We start from the raw sequence: 22,288 nt of genomic DNA, 5'->3' as shown, positions 1-22,288 counted from the left end.
TTTCATACTTTGGAACAGAACCCCTTTATTACTATGGGAGCCATGACTCATTCGCGTTTTCGGTATTCGCGGCATTTCTCAGGAACTTAACCCCCGCAAATAACGGGGGTTTACTGTAGCTTCCAAGATAAGTTCTTTGAATGCTTCCCATTTTGAATTTGCTGTTGGTAACATCATCAGTTTGTCCCACTGTATTGAATTTAAATACTGTCTCAGACCATTGTAGTCGCCTTTCCGAAAGCAATAACCCTTCCCTTTATCCCTGATGGTAGTTACCTCTTTGAGTAAATCCCACTTCAGCACTGTGATCACTGCCACCTAATGGTTCCTTTATCTGCAGATTCTTAATGCATGAAGAATCACTACTGATAATCAAATCAAAAGTATTACTCCCTCTAGTTGCCTCCCGAACATGCTGATGTAAAAAACAATCATCCAATAAATCCAGAAAAGCCTTGCTAGTTTGTGAGTGACCAGCCCCCAAATTCCAGTCAATATCTGGGAAATTAAATTCCCCCATTATAAGACTTTGATTTACTGGCCCACTCTATTTCCCTGTACAGTTTCTTATTATACTCATCAGAGTCATTAGGCCTATAGCACACTCCTACTCTCAATTTTGATCTCCCAGTGCTTATGTCACACCAAACTGACTCGACACTGCACTGTCCAGCGATGTCAACTGGCTTCACTTCCTTGGATTTTGTGTTTCTTAACTAATAGCATAACCCCTCCTCCCTTCCTATCCTGTCTATCATTTCTGCAGATGTTGTACTCCCCAAATTCCAGTTCTGCATTCCTTATATCTGTGTGACACCATGTTTCTGATATCCCAACAATATCCACCTTTGATGCTTTGAGCAATACCTCAAATTCATCAAATTTATTTACCAAACTCCTAGCATTGGTGTACATGCAAGTATACATGCACCTGGTCCTATTCTTAGCTACCCTAACACGACCCATATGTTTACTTGTACCGCAATGACTCCCAGCAGTCTCTGAAACGTCTTGCATCTTGTTTTCCAGGCTTCTGCTAATTCCAATAGAAGCAGTGCAAGAATCACTTTCACTTCTGCCAGTGGCTACTGTTAATCTATTAGTCCTTGTATCCCCCCAAGCTAGCAGTTTTCCGACCCACCTAACACTGCCTCAATAGCATCAGCAAATATTCTTTCACCCTTTCTATTTACGTGTATCCCATCCCTGTAGAAGCAGTCTCTTCTGTTAACAAGTACAGACCGTGCAGAAAAAATTCTACCCCTTGAGCCTTGCACAATCTTTCTCTGGCCGAATTGATTGGCAAGGTCATATACTGCCTCCTATCATCTGTGGACGGAATTGCAGACACTTTCAAATTCAACCCTAATTTACGGCTTTTTTTCAACAATGACCTGTACTTGTTAAGTAATTCTGCCGGTCTCCTACTCTTAATATCATTAGTGCCAACGTGTACAACTATATCACTTTTTGTGCCCTTAAAAGATGATAACCGCTCTACAACGTCATCAACCTTTGCCCCTGGCAGATATACCCTGGTCCTGTTTCACCTATCATTAAGTAATCTTTAAATAATTCTCACATCAGTACATTGTGATAAATGTTACCCAGTGGTTCCTTTATCTTCAAATTCTTAATACATGAATAATCACTTGTTGTTGTAGAAAACAGTTGCTAGTGTGCAAATGATCAACTGACAAGGTCCAGTCAATATCTGGAAAGTTAAAACCCCCATTATAAGAAATTTTGATTTACTGGCCCACTCTATTTCTCTGCACAATAGCTCATTATACTCATCAGATTCATTAAGCTTATAACACGCACCTAGTCTCATGTTTGCTTTTGCAATGCTTATGTCACATCAAACAGATTCAACATTGCGTTGTCCACCAACATCAGTTGGATGCACTTCCTTAGATTTTGTGTGTTCTTAACTAAGAGCATAACCCCTCCTCCCTTCCTACCCTGTCTGTCCTTTCTGTACATGCTGTACTCCCCAAATTCCAATTCTGCACTGCTCATATCTGTGTGATACCACGTCTCTGATATCCCAACAATATCTGTCTTTGATGTCTTGACTAGCACTTCATGCTCATCAAATTTATTAACTATACTCCATTGGTGTACATGCACCTGTTCCTAATCTTAGTCACCCTAATACAGCCCATGTATTTACATATTCCACTATGTGACTCCCAGTAATCCTGGAAATCTCCATTATCTTTCTTTCCAGCTCATTCTAATAGAAGCAGTGCAAGAATCACTTTTGCCTCTGCCCGTGGCCACTGTTAACCTTTTAGTCTGTGTATCTCCCCCCCCCCCCAAAGCTAGCAGTTTTCTGACTTATCTAACACTGCCTCGATAGCATCAGCAAATATTCTTGCAGCCTTTCTATTTAAGTGTACCCCATCCGTGTAGAAACAGTCTCTCCTGTCAACAAGCACAGACCAGGCTGAAAAAAAAAATTCTATCCTTTGAGCCTTGCACAGTCTCTCCAGGACCGAATTGATCAACAAGGCTCTCATCATATACTCCCTACTATCTTTTGCAGATTAGAAAGGGTGCAAGAATATTTGCTGATGCTATCGAGGCAGTGTTAGGTGGGTCGGAAAACTGCTAGCTTGGGGGGGGGGATACAAGGACTAATAGTTTAACAGTAGCCGTAGGCAGAGGTGAAGGTGATTCTTGCACAATTTCTATTAGAATAAGTAGCGACCTGGAGCGTGGAGTGTTGGGGGTTTCAGGGACGGATGGCAGTCATCCTGAAATAGAGAATAGGAGTAGGAGCATGTATGCTTGCATGTATACCAATGCTAGAAGTATAGTAAATAAATTTGATGAATTTGAAGTGTTGGTCAAGACATCAAAGGCGGATATTGTTGGGATAGCAGAGACGTGGTGTCACGCAGATATAAGGAATGCTGAACTGGAATTTGGGGAGTACAATGTGTACAGAAAGGATAGACAGGGTAGAAAGGGAGGAGGTGTTATGCTGTTAATTAAGAAAAACATAAAATCAAAAGAAGTGCATCCAGTTGATATAGATGAACAGTGCACTGTTGAGTCAGTTTGGTGTGACATAAGGAAAACTGCTAGCTTGGGAAAACTGCTAGCACTGCGAAAGCAAAAATAAGAGTAGGAGTGTGTTGTAGGCCTAATGACTCGAATGAGTACAATAAACAATTGTACAGAGAAATAGAGTGGGCTAGTAAATCGGAATGTCTTACAATGGGGGATTTTAACTTCCCAGATATTGACTGGAACTTGTCGGTTGGTCACTCGCACACTAGTCAGACTTTTGTGGATTTATTGGATGATTTTCTGCAGCAGCATGTTTGAGAGGCAACCAGAGAAAGTTGCTCTTGATCTGGTTATCAGCAGTGATCATTCGTGTATTAAGAATTTGCAGATAAAGGAACCACTAGGTGGCAGTGATCACAGTGTACTGATGTGGGATATACTTAAAGATTTAATTACCATCAGGGGTAAAGGAAAGGGTTTTTGCTTCTGTAAAGGTGTGTACAGTGGTCTCAGACAGTTTTTAAATTCTGTACAGTGGGATCAACTGACGATGTTACCAACAGTAAATTCTAAGTGGGAAGCATTCAAGGAATTAATCGTGGAAGCTACTAAAAGTTTCATACCTATTAAGAAATATTGTTCAAGGTTTAGGCCTAAATGGTTATCTAATGAACTAATGAGACTCGTAACAGAGAAGAAAAATGCATGGGATGCATATAAATTATCAAGCGACTCAGAAGCCTATGGCAGATATAAGCTAGTCTGTAATCAGGTCACAAAGGAGGTTAGGCAGGCGAAGGCAGATTACGAGAAATCTTTGGCAAAAGATTCTAAGAAAAACAGCAAAGATTTCTTTACTTATATAAACTCTAAAAGGAAGCGGTTGAATCTGATTGGTTCACTTGACATTGATGGTTCACTGTTGATGATCCTGCTCAGATTGCAAACAAACTGAATGAGTATTTTGCATCTACGTTCACACATGAGGAATTATTAAGGTTTGAAAATGGCAGAAGGTTATCAAATTGTAGCAGGGTGCTTAGTGATTTTGTAATAACTGAGAGCAAAGTGGAGGAGAAATTGTTGAAGTTAAACATAAGAAAAGCACCTGAGGTGGATGGGATCTATCCAGTTAAATTAAAGGAGGCGGCAAAGCAACTAAGCAAACCCTTAGCCGTAATTACGAGAGCGTCCTTGGACTCGGGAGGTACCCACGGACTGGGGATGTGCAAATGTATCCCCAATTCACAAAGGAGGATCGAAGGGTGACACGAGTAATTACAGACCAGTTAGTTTAACTTCTGTTCCAGGTAAAATAATGGAGTCACTGGTTAAAGATGCATTGCAGGATCATCTAGACAAGACTGCAGCAATAATTCAGACACAGCATGGGTTTGTTAAGGGAAAGTCTTGTCTGAAAAATTTGTTAGGATATTATGATGTGGTTACAAAGGAACTGGATGCAAAAAATAATTTTGATATCATATATTTGGATTTCAGGAAAGCTTTTGACACTGTTGCGCATGGAAGACTATTGTACAAATTGGAGCAGAATGGTATTAAGGGTAAGTTGCTACAATGGATAAAAGGATGGTTAAGTGGGAGAAGACAGAGGGTGGTAATCACTGTGTGCTGCTCTTCTTGGACTAATGTTATTAGTGGAGTCCCACAGGGTTCGGTGTTAGGTCCACTGTTGTTTTGTATATTTATCAATGATATTGATGAAGGTATATCAGGCTTAATGTCGAAGTTTGCAGGTGATACAAAGGTTGGCAGGGTTGTTAATGACAGTAATGGCAGTGTGCTACTGCAACAGGATCTAGATAATATGGGCAGATGGGCTAAGAAGTGGCAACTGAAGTTTAACCTTGACAAATGCAAAGTACTGCATATGGGGAGAAGTAACCCCAGAAAAACGTACCAACTGTGTGGTACTACACTTAAGGTGGTAGAAAATGAAAAAGACCTGGGAGTAATTGTGCAGTCAGATATGAAGTTTTCTGAGCAATGCAGACAGGCTGCCAGGGCAGGTCATGGGGTTTTGTCAATGATATATAGGAATTTTGCTAGCAGGGAAAAGGAGGTGATTACCCCTCTGTATAAGGCAATGGTCAGGCCACGCCTTGAGTACTGTGTACAGGTCTGGAGGCCTCATTTTAGGAAGGATGTAGATTTACTTGAGTGTGTACGAAGGGCTACAAGATTGGTGAGGGGAATGAAGGGATCCTCTTACCAAGAGAGGCCTAAGTTCTGCAAATTTCAGTGGAGACTAGGCACCTGCGTGGTGATCTGATTGAGGTATATAAGGCCTTGAATGGGTTGAGCACACTGAATTCTGATGGGATCCTTCCACTTGTTCAGATTACGAACCTAAGGGGGCATAAATTCAAATTAAGAAAAGACAGATGTAGATTAGATGTGCGGAAATTTGCCTTTAGCCAGCGGGTGGTTAATTGCTGGAACAAACTTCCATCTGTCGTTGTGGAAGTTGATAGGTTGAATAAATTTAAGGAGGAATTGGACAAGCATTTGGAGGGAAAGGTGTGTTTTTTTTTTTTTTTTTTTTTTTGGCTGATGCTGCATAAGCTCATACACTTGCTTTCTTGCATCAAATGCTACTACTACTACTACTACATGTTTTCTACAACAACATGTCCGAGAGGCAACCAGAGGGAGTAATATTCTTGATCTGTTTATCAGCAGTGATTATCGTGTCTGGACAGAATTGCAGACACTTTCACATTCAATCCTAACTCGCTACTTTTTTTCAACATTGACTTGTACTTGGTGAGTAAATCTGCAGATCTCTTACTCCTAATGTCAGATTCAACACTGTGTTGTCCACCGACATCAATTGGATGCACTTCCTTAGATTTGTACACGTTGGAACCAATGTCATTGGTTCCAACGTGTACAACAACATCACTTTTGTGCCCTTAAAAGATGATATCTGCTCTACAACGTCATCAACCTATGCCCCTAGCAGACATTCTCTGGTCCTGTTCCACCTATCCTTCTTGCATAGTATATTCCCCATCTCCCTGACAATAGAGTCACCAAAAATAACTAGTTCCTTTGGGACCAGCGCATTCTGCCTTGGAGATTGCCTCTGTTTTGCCTGATGCACAGGAGTGAGCTGGGCAGCTGAGAGCTTGATGGGCCACTCATCTATTTCTTCGAGGGCATTTACCCTACACCTCAAGCTCTCATTGATACCCATCAGAATGCTGAGTTGGCGCCTCATTTTTTGACACTGTAGACACTTTCCACACACAAAGGCATCCTACATGGCCAGATCATGTCTGCGACCCTAGTGCCATCTGGCACTAGGGTTGTGGAATATGATGAATCATCTCAAAAAGTTCCATCCAGAAGAAATGGCAAAAGAAACAGAAGCATCAGATAAGTTGAAAAGGACATATGCTGAATGTTCAGGAAGTAGAAGCACCATTGAACCTTCTGCTAAAGTGCAAACTACTATAGAAGCAGTATTAACAAAGAAGAAGCTTTGGGATATTAATGACCGCAAGGCCAGAGAGATCCATTATTTAATTGGAGAAATGATAGATGTTGACCTTCAACTATATTCTCTAACACGACATTGGATTTCCAAAGGCTATTAAAAAAAATGTACCCAAATTACAATATTCCATGAAGAAAATATTTCACTGATAAAATCATTCCAGATACATTTCAGAAGGTAAAAACAAAACTTCAAACATTCCTCGATAAAGCCACCAACATTTCTTTAACCACTGATATTTGGACAATTACAAATTATTCTCCATTTTTGAGTATTTCAGGCCACTGGCTTTCAAATGAGTTTGAACAACACAGAGCTGCCCTAAGAATTTTTCCTTTTTCAGGCTCTCATACAGAGATACAGATTAGCGAAGAATTGAACAATGTGCTAGAATAATATAAGATCTCAAAAAGCAGTCTTCCTCCTCCTACTCCAGTGCCCCATTAAACACCAAACCAACCAATCAGCTTCCTCGTACTGCAAGATTCTGTGGCAAATATGGTAGCTGTTGTCACTGGTAGTGGTTTACAGTCACAATCATGTTTCATGCACACATTACAAATTTCAATAAATGACTCCATGTTTGTCCAGCAGGCTGTAAGGACTGTTGTTTGTTTTTTCTTTTTCAAAAAAAAATTATCCTATTAATAACTATTAATAGGAATATTGTAAAATACTTCAGTCATTATGCTTCAGTAATTAACAAATTAATGGAAATACAGGAGCAGCTAAATTTAAAGAAGCAGATTAATTCAAGATGTATCCACTCATTGGAATTCAATGTATTACATGCTGGAAAGAAACACAGAACAGCCAAAAGCTCTCGCAACATATGCTGTGGATAACAATATTCCAACATTAAGTTCATACCAGTGGGGTCTTGTAGAAAAAAATTGTCCAACTCCTATGTCCATTTGAAGAAATTACTAATGAAGTTAGTAAAAGAGAATCTTCTACTTCAATGATAATCCCTACAATTTTCACTCTTAATTTATTTTTGTCTAAAGCTGCCCAAAAATGATAATTTTAGTGGAATTTACAGTGAGGAGCTTAAATCATCATTTGTGAAAAGATTTTCTGCTGATGTGGAAAATAAATTGTATTTATCCACTTTTATAGATCCTAGATTTAAGATAATTTCAAAGAAGTGATATGAAAAACAAAATAAATGGAATGGGTTTCTGAAGCTCTGAAGCAAGATGAAATGGAGGTAAGAGGGAATTCTCTTGATGATATTTCAACAGGATATGCTTTAACTAGTTCTACTGAAGATCAATATACTCCAGGCTTTACTATGACTCTTTCAAGTTTGTTTGGTGAATTAGCTTCTGCTAGGGACAGATAGTGTTCAAAACGAAGGAACAGAAGAAATGTCATCCAGAGTAAGTTCAAAAAAGAAGCAATCCTCAAAAAAAAAAGAACAAGCATTATGCAGTGTTGCACTCAAGAATTGAATCAGTACAGGTAGTTCTCGACTTTACGAGATAATTTGTTCCTAGCGCGGACTCGTAAAGCGGGAATTTATTTCTCGGAGACATAAGGTTAAAAATAGGGGTTTCATTCTCAACAATTAAATTAGTTAGCTAATTAGTTTATATTTAAACAATGATTGATTTATCGAAAGAAATCAAAGCGTAGCCCTGTAAATGTCAAGCAAATTGTAATAATATAGAAATTATTTACGACTTACAAATGTTAAAGAATGTTTATTCTTCACCATCATCATTGACTAAATGCACACTCATTGATTACTCATTATTGGCTCGGCACTTGGTTTGTTGCACAATGAGACATCTTCTTCAGAAATGTTTCAAGAGCCGTTTGTTTCCAAGATAATCTTCTCTTTTAATTATAAATTTCACAATTGCATAAGCATTTTTTAACGGCACACAGAAATTGCAACTAATATGGTTCGCGTGGAGTAACAAGTTTGCGAAACTTAAAAAAAAAAGGAATGAAGAGAAGATTCTGAAAATTTGTTTTTTTATACGATTGAAGATTTCAGTAAAGGGGAAACACATTTCACCATAGTAACATAAAAAGCCGCACAATTCCAGCTATTGGTATTTTCGTGAATGCAAGAAGATCGAGTTTACTACCCCTTTATAATTGCTTGCAGTAACAGAAAAGCCCAATAAACCAGAAAGTGCAAATTGTATTTATTGTTTTATGTTCGTGACCTCCAGAAATGTGCTTTAGAAAAATATCACAAAGCATTCAAAATTGATTCATATAACGGAACATATGATAACGACGAAATTGTAGTGCATTTTAATGACTTGAATTGGTAACTAATACAATTTACAAACCATGCTGACGACTTTTTATGTGGCCTTAAGGTCATGCTCGTGACCTTAAAAATGATAATTTAGAGAGATAAATAGCTTAGTTATACAGTGAAAATTTCAACTTCTGAGGTCTTGAAATTACCAATAAACAATGTGTTATTGGGTTCACATTACGATTTTTTCATGATATGATGGTGTCTCTGGAACGGATTAATATCGTAAAGCGGGGTACACTGTATTGTATAGCTACACATGTGGTTTAGAATGCGGCATTTGTGAATGTTTAACATTCATTTTTTGCAATTGATGTTCATATTTTCAATTTTGTTGAATACTTGATACTTGGGGGAAAAAACTCGTAAAGCGAGAACTGCCTGTATTTAAATTTGCCATTACTGCGTAGAAATAATAGTCCATTTCTGTGGTGGAAAAACATGCAACGCAAACTACTTCTTCTGAATAAACTGGCTTTGAAATATTTAAATGCACCAGCTTCATCATTTGAAAGTGAAAGAATAGTTAGTATTGGTGGTAATTTGTATGAATTTGCAAGAAGTATGCTGTCCTGAAAATAGGGAAACTCTGATGTTTTTGCTTTATGCAATTAATTCAAAATCAAAAGATCAATTAATCAAAATTGAATAAAGAGTATTCAGTTTTGATTACTCTGTGTAAAACGACTTTTGATTTGTTTTTTCCTTTATACTATGTTAAAAAGGGTAATAAATTTGATTAAAATGCCTGTTAAATGCATTTTTTATTGTATTCTCTGTATTAATAAAAATAAATTGGCAATGACGTTAAGCAGCCAAACTCAGAAAATGTTTACTTAATCCATTTCAGTTTACCAAAGCTATCGGATGAATCTCTTGGTAGTGATTAACTGGCTTAAATTTAGCAGGAAATGGCCGATTAATAAAACTGATTAAGTGACAGATAACCGATTTAAGGATTAATCGGCCAAGGATCCGATTACCAATTATGTACCAATTAATCAGTGCATCCTTAGTTCAAGGGATACATAAGAAAATTTAGTCTCAGTCCTCTCTGCTGTAATGTCACACATTTCCAGATTTGACATAATGAGAATACATACTTTTATAAATCATTTTCAGTAAAATGAGTGAATTTGTACCTTGGTTAGAACCAACACTAACATAACAGGCTTGTGTCATGGTGTCACCCTCAAGTGGTTATGATGAGTTTTCTCTGTGCTATTTGTAAGTATTTAGGAAGAATAGGCAACATGTAAGGGGGTGGGCTTGTGCTTTTTATCAAAGCAGTCTGAGCATGAAAACAGCTCATCCTGTTCAGAACCTAGATGTGCCACCATAGAATCTGTGGTGTGGTAGTTGGAACAAATGATAAAAGGAAAGTGTAGTATGCTACAGAACAGAAGATTGTAAAGAGTAAGACGAGGGTCTGTTTATCTAAATGGAAGGGTTGAGCAAGTGTTGAATGTCTTATTATGGGTGATTATTTCAATTTGCTCCTTATTGATTGGACCAAGCAGGAGGAAGACACCATGCAGAACAGAATTTTTAAATCAGCTAGACTAGAGGTTTCCAAACTTTTGTGTTGTACTCTCCTCAAAATATTTCATAAATTTTATGTCACAGATTTCCAGAATAAATGTAGATAAACAGATTTGACATAATGAGAATACATAATTTTATAAATCAATACAGTGGATGCTGCTTATTGTGGTCACTTTGGGGCTCGGCTAAAATGATAACAATAACCAATTAATAAAATAGGTGATGAAACAAGAATGCAGCTGTTCAGTTTTGTTTATTGAAAAGTTATTTACATAAAAAGGTGCAAGTGGATAGAAAGTAAGCAAGCATTAAAATCAAGTAATATAAAATACTTTAATTTGACTGTCATAATGTTTCTGGAAATCCATATAAGCCATTAAAAACAAATAAAGAAAATATTAAAATCAAGAATTAGAAAAAGGTTAATGCTCTCTAACAGTCAGCTTGGTGGGAGTATAGATTGTAGGAGTATACTTTCTTTCATGGAGCAATGACACCGACAACCTTATGAACTGTACGAAGTGACTGCAGTAACTGGACGTGCAATGGGTCAGAGTTGAACAACAAATTGGAATGTTACATAATTCCACTGCATGTGCAGATGCTCTCATAATTATAGCTGAGGGTTTGCTTACCTCCTTGCTGCCTCTCTTAATATTAATTGTATAGATCCCATCCACCCCAGACACCTTTTTTATATTTATCTTCAATTTCTGTTCCACTTTCCTCTGAGTTATCACAAGATCGTTTAGCTCATTTATGTGAAAAGTATCAAAAGATTTCCTGAAATCCAAGTATATGACATCAAAATTATTGTTTGCATTCAGTTCCTTTGTTGTTGCATTACAGTATCCATTCAGATTGGTCAGACAAGATCACCCTTTAACAAATCCATATTGTGAATGCAAGTATGACTGCATCTTGTCTAGGTGGTCCATTAGTTTTTTAATCATTGACTTGACTGTTTTCCCTGGAATAGAAGTTAAGCTGACAGGTCTTAATTACTCATGTCACATTGTTTTAGAGTTTGATAAACTTCTGGCATCTCTTTCCCTAAAGATTTCCTCATGTGTTGAATGTACAGCCAGGCCTCGCATAACGCGAGTTCGATTAACGCGTTTTTCAGTTACCGCTATTTGAAAAAAAATATACCACTTTTCACTTTACACGATGCAAATTTCCAGTTAACGCGACCTTTTTTTTTTTTTTTTTTTATGCAATAGTTGAAAAAGATGTGAATCGCACATTAAGCTCGGACGGGCAATAAACAAACTTTTGCCTGCTGCCCGCCTCAGTGTGTTCCATCAACCATCGGAAGAAGACGTGTTACTTGTTTGTCTCCTGCTAATAAAGTCAATGCAGACTTGCATTTAAAAATTCAAATTTTTAAATGAGCCAGATGAAAATGTTACCGCAAAGGAGATAATGGCAAAAGAACTAGATGAAATCTTTAGTATCGCAGAGAACCTCAAACCTTTTGTTTGAGGTTCTCTGCGATATTTAATTCGCCAGGGCCAAGAGAAGATTGTTGTCGGCTATTGGAAATTGATTGATGAAAAGAGAGAGTCAACACTGTTCAAATATTTCCGTAACAGTCATTTCTTCATTGTGTATTTTATGTTAGAGGTTTCCAAACTTTCTCGGTTCACGGCACCCTTAGAGTCTCAGTAATTTTTTCACAGCGCCCTTAGTGTCCGAGTAATTTTTTCACTGCACACCCAGACCAAAAGAAATACCTAACGGCGTCTCCGTAGCCAGGTGGGAAGGAGCAGCAGTGCGTAGCACACGCTTCTTGATTAGACCGGGGTTCGAGCCCGTCACCACCAAATACGGAGGATGCGGAAAGGTATCCGCATTTCCCGGAGCAATATGGCCTTAGTTGCTAATGCTCCTAAAATCCAAATAACAACAAATACCTAACAGTTCCGTTTAGTAGTTCGCTCAGTGCCCGACAGATGTCGAGTATCGCTGTGTTTCCCTCGAAAATTTAAAATATTCCGCAGCCCACAGTTTGGGAACCGCTGTTTTATGCAATACACATTTAATTTCATAATTATTTTCATCATCTTTTACATTGTATACAGTTAAAAAGGTATTTTTTAAAATTCTTTATGGACATTCCAGAAGGTCAAGGCCCAATTATAATTTTTCCTATTGATTATTATATTCAATTAATGCGTTTGCGCAATGCGCTCACGGGATGAATTAATCGCGTTAATCGAGGCCAGCCTGTAGTTGCAAAATAGCCATTCAATTTTTCAGCAACCTGAGCAGGATAATCAGCAGTTAAACCATCAACATTCAACAGTTTTCATTCTTTTAAAGCTTAACCAATTGGACTTGCAGTCTTTATATGAGAAATGTAAAATTTTGCTTGTAAAATTAGGGCTTGGGTAGGAATTCATGCTGATAGATTGGCTATTTTTTGAAGCCTATCTAAAAGTTGCTAATATTGTGTATGCATTTACCATAGCTTGAAATCTTAGTTAATAAATCTTTATTTTACTAAGAAAGTGTATTTGTATTTATTTTGAATACAAGTGTTTTAGTAAATTCTCTGAGTCAGACTATTTGAATCTGGCAGTTTATTAGGAAACATTTCAAGTTATCACCTAGTAAAACAATTTATTAGAAAAAATTTTGGAATTTTTGGAAATCTTGGAGTTGATGATATATCATCATCATCAGCCATTTTCAATCCACTGCAGGATGAAGGCCTCTCCAGCAACTTTCCAGTTCCTTCTGTTTTGAGCACTGGCCATCCATTTACTACTCAAAAACTCATGAATTTCATCTATCCATCTCCGCCTTTGTCTTCCAGGTTTTCTTCTAGCTCCTCTTGGGTACCATTCTGTTATTTTCTTAGTCCATCTGTCATCATGTCTTCGAGCTATGTGTCCTGCCCAAGACCATTTTAGTTCTTTAGTTTTGATAAGAATGTCCTTTACTTGAGTTTGCTGCCTAATCCATGTGTTTCTCTTCTTATCTAACAGTCTGATTCCCAATATAATTCGTTCCATTCTTCGCTGTGTTGTTCTTAGCTTCTCTTCCATTCTTTTGGTGAGTGCCCAAGTTTCACTTCCATAAGTCATGGTGGGGAGTATACATTGATTCATTATTTTACGTTTCAGACAAACTGGGATATTGCTCTTCAGTATGTGACTATATTTCCTGAATGCTATCCATCCAAAATTTATTCTTCTCTTGACTTCCAGCCATTTATCATTATTACAGCTAATAACTTGTCCCAGATAAGTATATGACTCCACCTTTTCAATTACTGCTCCTTCAATCATTATTTCCCTTTCCGTGGCATACTTGTTCATCATTACTTTTGTTTTAGCCATATTCATCTTTAGTCCAAAATCCTTACTAACTGTGCATAACTGATTAAGATTTTCCTCTAATTCTTTGGGATCGTGGCTTATGACCACAATGTCATCTGCAAATCGTAAATGGTTTAAGTACTCTCCGTTCACATTGACTCCTTTCTGCGACCAGTCTAATCTTCTGAAAGCTTCCTCAAGGGCAGCAGTAAACAGCTTCGGAGATATTGTGTCTCCTTGTCGAACTCCTTTCTCGATTTTAAATTTCCTACTGTCTTTGTCTAGTCTAATAAAGGATGTAGCACTCTCATATATTTTCTTCAAAATCATAATATATGGAGTATCTATGCCTTGTCTTTCCAGTGCCCCAAACATTGCCTTATGCTGTATGGAGTCAAATGCCTTTTCATAGTCCACAAATGCCAGGCATAATGGTGTTTTATATTCATTTGCTTTCTCCATTAGCTGTGATATTACGTGAAGGTGATCCATAGTTGAGAATCCTGTCCTAAAGCCAGCTTGCTCTTTTGGTTGATTCTCATCAAATATTCTTTCTAATCTGTTAGTAATGACCCTTGTGAACAACTTGTAGATGTGGGATAACAAGCTAATTGGTCTGTAATTTCCAATTTCTGATTTATCTCCTTTCTTATGCAGCAAAACTATGATTGCATTATTGCACTGCGTCACACCTTTTCTAATGCACTTTGTGAAGAGCCTTGCCAGTTTTCGTGTTATGTCTCTTCCTCCCAATTTTAACAACTCTACAGTAACTTCATCTTCCCCCGGAGCTTTCCGATTCTTCATTTTCTTCAATGCATGTTCTACCTCATCAGGAAGAATATCGGGTATGTCGTATGTGTTGCTACTTTGCAATCCATCTTCCCCACTGCTGGTATCATTCCCTCGCTCCTTGTATAATTCTCTATAGTAGTCTTCTGCTATTTGAATTATGCCTTCTCTGCTGTTTATAAGTACACCATCGCTATTCTTCAGTTTCAGTATCATTTGTCTTTCTGTATTACTGCTCATGGCTGCTGATTTAAATCCTTTGTTGGCGCCTCCGTAGCCAGGTGGGAAGGAGCAGCAGTGCGTAGCACACGCTTCTTGATTAGACCGGGGTTCGAGCCCGTCACCACCAAATACGGAGGATGCGGAAAGGTCAGGGAATGACCACCGCATATTCCCGGAGCAATATGGCCTTAGTTGCTAATGCTCCTAAAAACCAAACAACAACAACAAATCCTTTGTTTTCCCTTAATGCTTGTTCTACTTTTCTTGTGTTAAATCTTCTTATGTCCTCTCTGAGTCTCTTTCTAATGGCTTTGCATAACTCAGTATACTCAATTTTCTCCCTGTCAGTGTTTTTCTTGCTCTTCATTTGTCGTCTTTGGTTCATCATGACAAGTGTTTCTTGACTAATTTTTTCTTCTTTGGATTTCTGTTTCCCTATAGGTTTCTTGGGCTTTATCACTTTCAGAAAGTTGTAATATTCCTCGTCGATATCTTGGTCCTGAGCAGTCTGCAGAAGCTCAAACTTGTTCTTCAGTTCCAGTACATACTGCTTTTTCTCCTCCTCTGTTATTTCAAAGACCTTTGTATTATTTACTCGAGTCAGTTTTTTCCTTTCCTTTCCTACATCTATATCAAGTGTACATCTTACCATTCTGTGATCACTTCCAACATTTACCTTATTCAGGACGGTAACATCATTCACAATATATCTTCTGTTAGTGAGGATGAAGTCGATTTCATTAGTTGTTAATCCATTTGGACTCTTCCATGTCCACTTTCTGTTCACCCTTTTCTTGAAAAAAGTGTTCATTACTGACATTCCTTGAGATTCTGCAAATTCCACAAGTCTTTCACCTCTTTTATTTCTTTCACCAATTCCAAAATTTCCTATAGTTCCTCTTTCTGCGCTGTTTTGCCTTTTTCCAACCTTAGCATTGAAGTCCCCCATAATAATAGTGTAGTGGGTTTTCTGCTCATCTAGAAGACTCAATTTCAGTGTACATTTCTTCAACCTCATCATCATGGCTCGATGTTGGTGCATAAATCATTATAATCTTCAGCTTGTACCTCTTAGAAATCTTGAGTATTAGTCTTGACACCCTTGGTGATGTACTTTTGAATTCCAAAATGTTGTTTTTAAAATCTTTATTGACCAGAAACCCAACTCCACCTTCACTCTTTTCACTGTTTCCATTGGTGTACAGCAGATTTCCACTTGATAAACTTATAAGTGATTCATTTCTTCTTCTTGTTTCAGCCAAACCGATGATATTCCAATTCACATTTTCTAATTCCTTTTCCAGCTCTAATATCCTGTCTTCACCGATGAGTGATCGTACGTTATAACAGGCCAAGTTCAATTTCCGTGCATGGCAGCCTGGTCGTACCCAGAGATTCTTAGCACCCTCTGCTTCCACTCTGATCCTCTCGCTGCCGTAAGAGGGAGAGTGAAAGCTGCTGGGGACTGAGGGCCATTTGTATTGTTGTGCTCTCATTGCTGGAGGGTTTGGTCTTTTCCTCTTCACGCTGACCAGGCGTCTTGAAGAGAACCACTCTACACGTTCGTTGCCACCTAAGTGACGTAACAGGGCTTACCATCGAGAAGGTGTGCATGAGTGGATTTTAGGGAGGCAGGCCAACCGGACTTCTCCTAAATCTTCTGTAATAGAGAGATATTGGATCCATCAGTGTTTTAGGCTGAGTGTCTGATAACACACAGGATACCTGTTCCCCTCTAAGCCCCGATATATATACACCAGTAATTTTTAGGAAGATAGTGAGAGAATGCAGCTCACCATTAACATTAAAATTAATTATGAGGACATCATTGGACTTGGGAGAAATTGCTATGGATTGGAGAAATGTGGATGTATCACCAGTACATAAAGGCAAGGAGTGAAATGGGTAACTGCAGACTGCACCTGGCTTTATTGGTAGGAAAATCATGGCAGTGATTAATGGGGACATTTAGATGGAAGAGGAATTCTAAAGGAAACAGTGGTTTTGTGAAGGGAAAATCATGTTTGAGTACCCTGGTTGGAGTACTCATGGATTGGATGTTTTATAGATTTATAGATATTGGATGTTTCATGGATTAAGTTTTGTAGAGCAGGAGGCATAAGGTTGGGATTAATGGTTACTCCTCAGATTGGGCCAACAATAGAAGTGGGATCCTCAAAGGATTCGTACTGCAGTCGTTCTTGTTTCTGAATTTCCTAAATTATGAAGATGAAGGGATGGGAGTGTTAAGATTTGGAGAGTGGTAGGGTTTAATTTTTATATTATTTGGATTTTAGTAAAGAATTTGATCTGAGTTTTCCTTATAAGCTGGAACATGGGATCATGAGTAAGATCCTCAAATATTGCAAGATGGATGTAGAGCAGGAGGCATAAGGTTGGCATCAATGGTTACTCCTCAGATTGGGCCAACAATAGAAGTGGGATCCTCAAAGGATTCCTACTGCAATCGTTCTTGTTTCTGAATTTCCTAAATTACGAAGATGAAGGGATGGGAGTGTTAAGATTTGGAGAGTGGTTGATGATCAGTGCTCCTTCACAAAGACTTGTATATGTTTCCCACACTGTCAGAAAAGAGACAGTAATTTTTACTGTAGCAAAATGTGGTGTCTTATAGTTGAGGAATGGCAACCCCAAAAATATATACTTGTTATGGTTGAATTAAAAACAGTACAGGAAGAAAGGTATTTATGATATAGTCAGACATTAAGTTTTCTAAGCATTGTAGACAGCTGGCAAGCAGATTCCATAGTATTCTGTCAGTGATATATTGAACTTTTACTTGTGGAGATAGGTCGTAATGCCACTATACAAGGCAATTGTAAGATTTCCACTATGACTGGATAGATTTCCACTATGACTAGATGGATTTCATTATCCAGTCATAGTGACTACACCTAATAAAACAATGAACTTCTTGGAAGGGACCAAACACAGGCAGTGGGCAGGAGCAGCAGTGCATACCACATTCTGCCTGATTAGACCAGGGTTCGAGCCCGTGACCACCAAATACAGAGGATGCAGAAAGGTCAGGGAATGACCACCGCATATCCCCGGAGCAATATGAAAACCAAAAACCAATCAGTCAACCACACAGGCAGTGCATGGTTGAGATCAGCAAAAGAATGTTGAGGAAAGATTTAGAATTTGTGTGCTGCTTAGCTTGATAAACTAGGCATATTAGAGGATGTCTGAAGGGCTGTAAGAGGGGATGGTAAAGTGAATTAAGGTGAAATACAGAATGTAAATAAAATGTGGTGTAATCAATTAATGATTTACAAAAGTAAAGTTCACTTGATTTATAGAAGTAAAAGTTTCTTTTAGCAAGTGAGTTGTTAATTACTGGAATAAGTGGGTAGTTGAGATTTGGAGAAATTAAGTTAGCAGGACAGTTACCGGCTTTATTTTATTTATTTTTGGATACCTCACAGCATTTTGTGATTTGTATATTTTTCTAAAGGACATCTTCAAATTAACATAAATCTGTAAATAACCGACCACTGTGATTATTTAGAAGCAACGTTTATAACTATCCATATTATATACATATAATATGCACATTTCCAAATGTTTTTATTTGAAAATTAAATCTTTGGAAACACAAATACATATAGAGCTGTACGCCTAGACCTGTACGTTAAAAATACTGCTTTCTGCAAGGCAGATATCTCTGATTAACAAGTAATATGACCACTTTGTGTGTATATTCAGCAAGAATGTTGCTTTGCCATTTTTTTGACCATATTTAGTAGAGATTTTTTACTTTTTTTTTCGAAACTATGATAAAACATTAATTTGAGAAGCATTGTGAATTTTTCTTGAGTGAGCAGAATAGTTTTAAAGTGCACTCTGTGAAATAGCAAAAAACATGGTAATGAAATTACTTCCATACAGATAGTATTGGATAAAGGCCATTAGAAACTTGCTGTAAATTCTCTATACCAGGTTCAGTGTAAAATTTGTAATGGGAAATATTTGTTTCTTTTAACTCTTGAGCATATTGGAATTTTACTTATATATTAAAATATAAATACGTGAAAATTTTGTTTTTAAATTAAAATTTATTTATTAGGTGTGAAAATGATCGGGACAAAGCTCTACAGAATTTGCAAGGGTTTGTATGGAAAGGAAGGGAACTCCGTGTTAAGGTAAAATTGTGAGGTTTATATTTATGAAGTGATATATGTCTTCAAAAAGAATGTAGCTTTTCATACTGTTATATTTTTCAATAAATCCATTTAGAATTTTGGCAGTGAAAGACAATGAAATAGCAATTTTATTGTTATATTTCAAGAATAAGTGCTCCATGATTGCAATTGAAAGAGCTGTCTATTCAGAACTTTTTTATTTATTTGTAAAGGTCAAAAGATGCAAAGAAGCTGGGCTTTTGCTGCTTCCCCCTCCATCTTCAAATACGCACATACAGGGTGTCTCAATTAATCTGGACCTTTCTTGTCATATTTGAGTGGAAATTTTTGGTTTTTTTTTATATAAATTTTGCTTAAGCTGCTTTTTCTCAGTGGGAAAGTTGTACCCCTTTGGTGTATATCTGAAACAAACATAGAATGATTTAATTTGGAATCCTCATACCCTCCCCCATTTTGGAACAGGTATGAGGTTACTGCCGTGTTGGTCAAGATTTTTGCAGCTCTGTCGAACACTAAGTTTTCATTTATATTTAGTTGTTTTATTGACTTAATTGTTATACAGGTTGACCCTCACTAATCCGGCCACGAGTAATCCGGTTCCACCGCTAATTCGGACATAATTTCCCCTAATGTAATTTCAAATTTCCCGGGTCGGCACACCGACCTGCCACTACTATTTTGGTGGCGTTGGTTGCAGTGTCAGCTGTTGGCTTGAACTCGTAAACACTGGTAAGCCATTCCCACTTGTTTTTCCGCATTTATTATTATTATAACTCGCTCACATTTAGTCCCAGCCATGGTTCCAATGCATAAAGGAAGTGCCTCTTGTGTAAAACGCAAACACCGTACATAACAGATAAAGTTGATCTTCTGAAAAAACTCGACAGCAGTGTGTCTATGAGAAGTTTAACTCTGCTTAATTGTAAATTCCAGCAACTTCTCTCAGTTCCTCTTATCTTAGTAATTTTCTTTTAGCCATTCCTTTTTAGGTTTTTTTTTTTTTTTTTTTTTTTACAACACACTTATACAAACTTGCGGAAAAACACAACACAATATGATGGATGATACAGCATGCTAATGAACTTGTTTTCACAAAATCTCTAACAATACTGACAAACTTATTGCGATGTTTGAGAGTTTATTTTATCGTAATTAGTTTTATTGCAGCTCTTGCAATAAACTAATCACAATCGACCTTCATATGTATGCCGTAAAAGCGTCACATGTATGTGGCTGACACGGCTTCTCAAGAAATAAAGTAACCAACATATGTGGCCACTTTGGCCACATATGTTGGTTATGATCTAGGACATGATCTAGCCAAGGAGGATGTCTTTGTGTGTGTGCTAGGTGCAGAGTATGTGAAGAAATTAGGCTCCAACTCAGCATTTTGATGGGCATCTATGAGAGTTTGAGGTGTAGGGTAAATACCCTCGAAGAAATTAATGAGTACCCCATCAAGTTCTCAGCTGCCCAACACAATGCCAGAGTTCACTCCTGTGCATCGGGCAACACAGCAGCAATCTCCAAGGCAGAATGCACTGGTCCCACAGGAAATAATTATTGTCAGTGGCTCTATTGTCAGGGAGCTGAGAAATGTGTTATGCAAAAAGGATAGGTGGAACAGGACCAGGGTACTAATGACCTTAAGAGTAAGAGACACGTTGGCACTAATGACCTTAAGAGTAAGAGATCTGTAGATTTACTTAACAAGTAGGCGCCTCCGTAGCCAGGTGGGAAGGAGCAGCGTGCGTAGTGCACGCTTCTTGATTAGACCGGGGTTCGAGCCCGTCACCACCAGATATGGAGGATGCGGAAAGGTCAGAGAATGACCACCGCATATCCCGGAGCAATATGGCCTTAGTTGCTAATGCTCCTAAAAAAAAAAAAAAAAAACCAAAAATACTTAACAAGTACAGGTCAATGCTGAAAAAAAAGTCGCGAGTTAGGGTTAAATTTGAAAGTGTCTGCAATTCTGCCCAGACATGATAGGAGGGAGTATATGATGAGAGCCTTGTCAATCAGTTCAGCCCTGGAGAGATTGTGCAAGGCTCATGGGGTAGAATTTTTTTCAGCATGGTCTGTGCTTGCTAACAGGAGAGACTGCTTCCACAGGGATGGGATACACTTAAATAGAAAGGGTGTAAGAATATTTGCTGATGCTATCGAGGCAGTGTTAAGTAGGTCGGAAAACTGCTAGTTTGAGGGGATTCACAGACTAAAAGATTAACCTGTGCCTGTGAGATCAACTGGCAATGTGAGACTATGTGCCTGTGAGATCAACTGGCAATGTGAGACCATGTGCCTGTGAGATCAAATTTTTCTGATCTCACAGGCAATGTGCTTGTGAGATCAACAAAAGGGCATCCTTACAAGAATAGACTTTTAATATATGAGCTACAGAGCCTGATAACTAGGCACCTTAGAAGTATTTGATCAAGTTCTGTTAACCGTAGAACTGCCACGATTGTCAGTTTGATCATTTGCTTATGAATTTGGAGATCATGATATTTCGAACTTTCTATTAACTTACAGCATGCACAATTAGAAATAATTTTGTACCAGTTTTTCTTTTAAATTTTAGCTCTACCTAAAACTGCCAAAGCAGTCAATTTAACTGTTTGTAAGATTTTAATAAAATTAGCTAATTTTTATACAGTTAATCAAGTTTTTGCATTTATTTACCTTGTGACAAACAAACATTTGTGATTGTGCAACTACATGCCCAGGTGCATATGTTTTCAAACCACTTCAGGTCTGAACGTGTGTAGGAGTCACTGCTATATATTGCTGCACTGTCATTTTAGTTTAGTATGAGTGAAACTTTATACGTAGAAAGGTATTTCAATAATTTTTATAGTGATAATTCAGTTGTGTTACTAAAATGTGGCAATCTTGTGGTCTTAGCTATAAGCAGATTCAAAAATGTCTAGAGGAATTAGAAAAGCTGTCTGAAAATGAGTCTGGAGAGGAGAGTGGAGACGAATTTAGAGAAGAAGAAAGTGATGAATGGATTCCTAATGGAAGAGGTGATGAATCTGGTAGAGTGAAAATTATACCTCTGATTCTTGTACATCAAGTGATACTCTGTAAATGATAATGCATGGCATCATAATCATAAAAACTATGTGTCTATCAGTGGGCAGCAAACAAACTTCAAAATCTGGATGCATAGGGAAGGTTATAAAATCTGGTAGTCCTTCAGCTGGATGTGCACTACAAAGGAACATAATTCATGATAACCCTGGGCCATCTCCTTATGCAAGACGAAACGTATGTATGGATTCTGTGGTGAGTGTAGACACTTCAGTGATAAAACACGTACAGAAATGCACTGAAATCGAAATGCGTAGACAATTGAAGGATAATAATCGGTCTACATCCATTCAAGAACTTGATGCATTGGTTAGTG

General features: G+C 37.8%; 1 protein-coding gene across 4 annotated transcripts in view; it reads left to right on the top strand.

The window, feature by feature from the left end:
- The window catches only part of LOC150085768 (tRNA (uracil-5-)-methyltransferase homolog A), a 488,197-nt gene that overhangs the window by 88,047 nt on the left and 377,862 nt on the right, over positions 1-22,288 (top strand). For all 4 annotated transcript variants that reach the window (XM_090374238.1, XM_090374237.1, XM_090374236.1 and 1 more), the window contains exon 4: positions 18,801-18,876. In XM_090374238.1, the coding sequence (XP_090230364.1) occupies positions 18,801-18,876 (76 nt within the window). The remainder of the gene's footprint in view (positions 1-18,800; positions 18,877-22,288) is intronic.

Source organism: Mastigoproctus giganteus, chromosome 5 (genome assembly GCF_048544385.1).
Source record: "Mastigoproctus giganteus isolate SK-2022 chromosome 5, ASM4854438v1, whole genome shotgun sequence".
NCBI classification, from domain to species: Eukaryota; Metazoa; Arthropoda; class Arachnida; order Uropygi; family Thelyphonidae; genus Mastigoproctus; species Mastigoproctus giganteus.
Note: the sequence above shows the minus strand (reverse complement) of the source record. Positions and strands in the feature narration are given on the sequence as shown.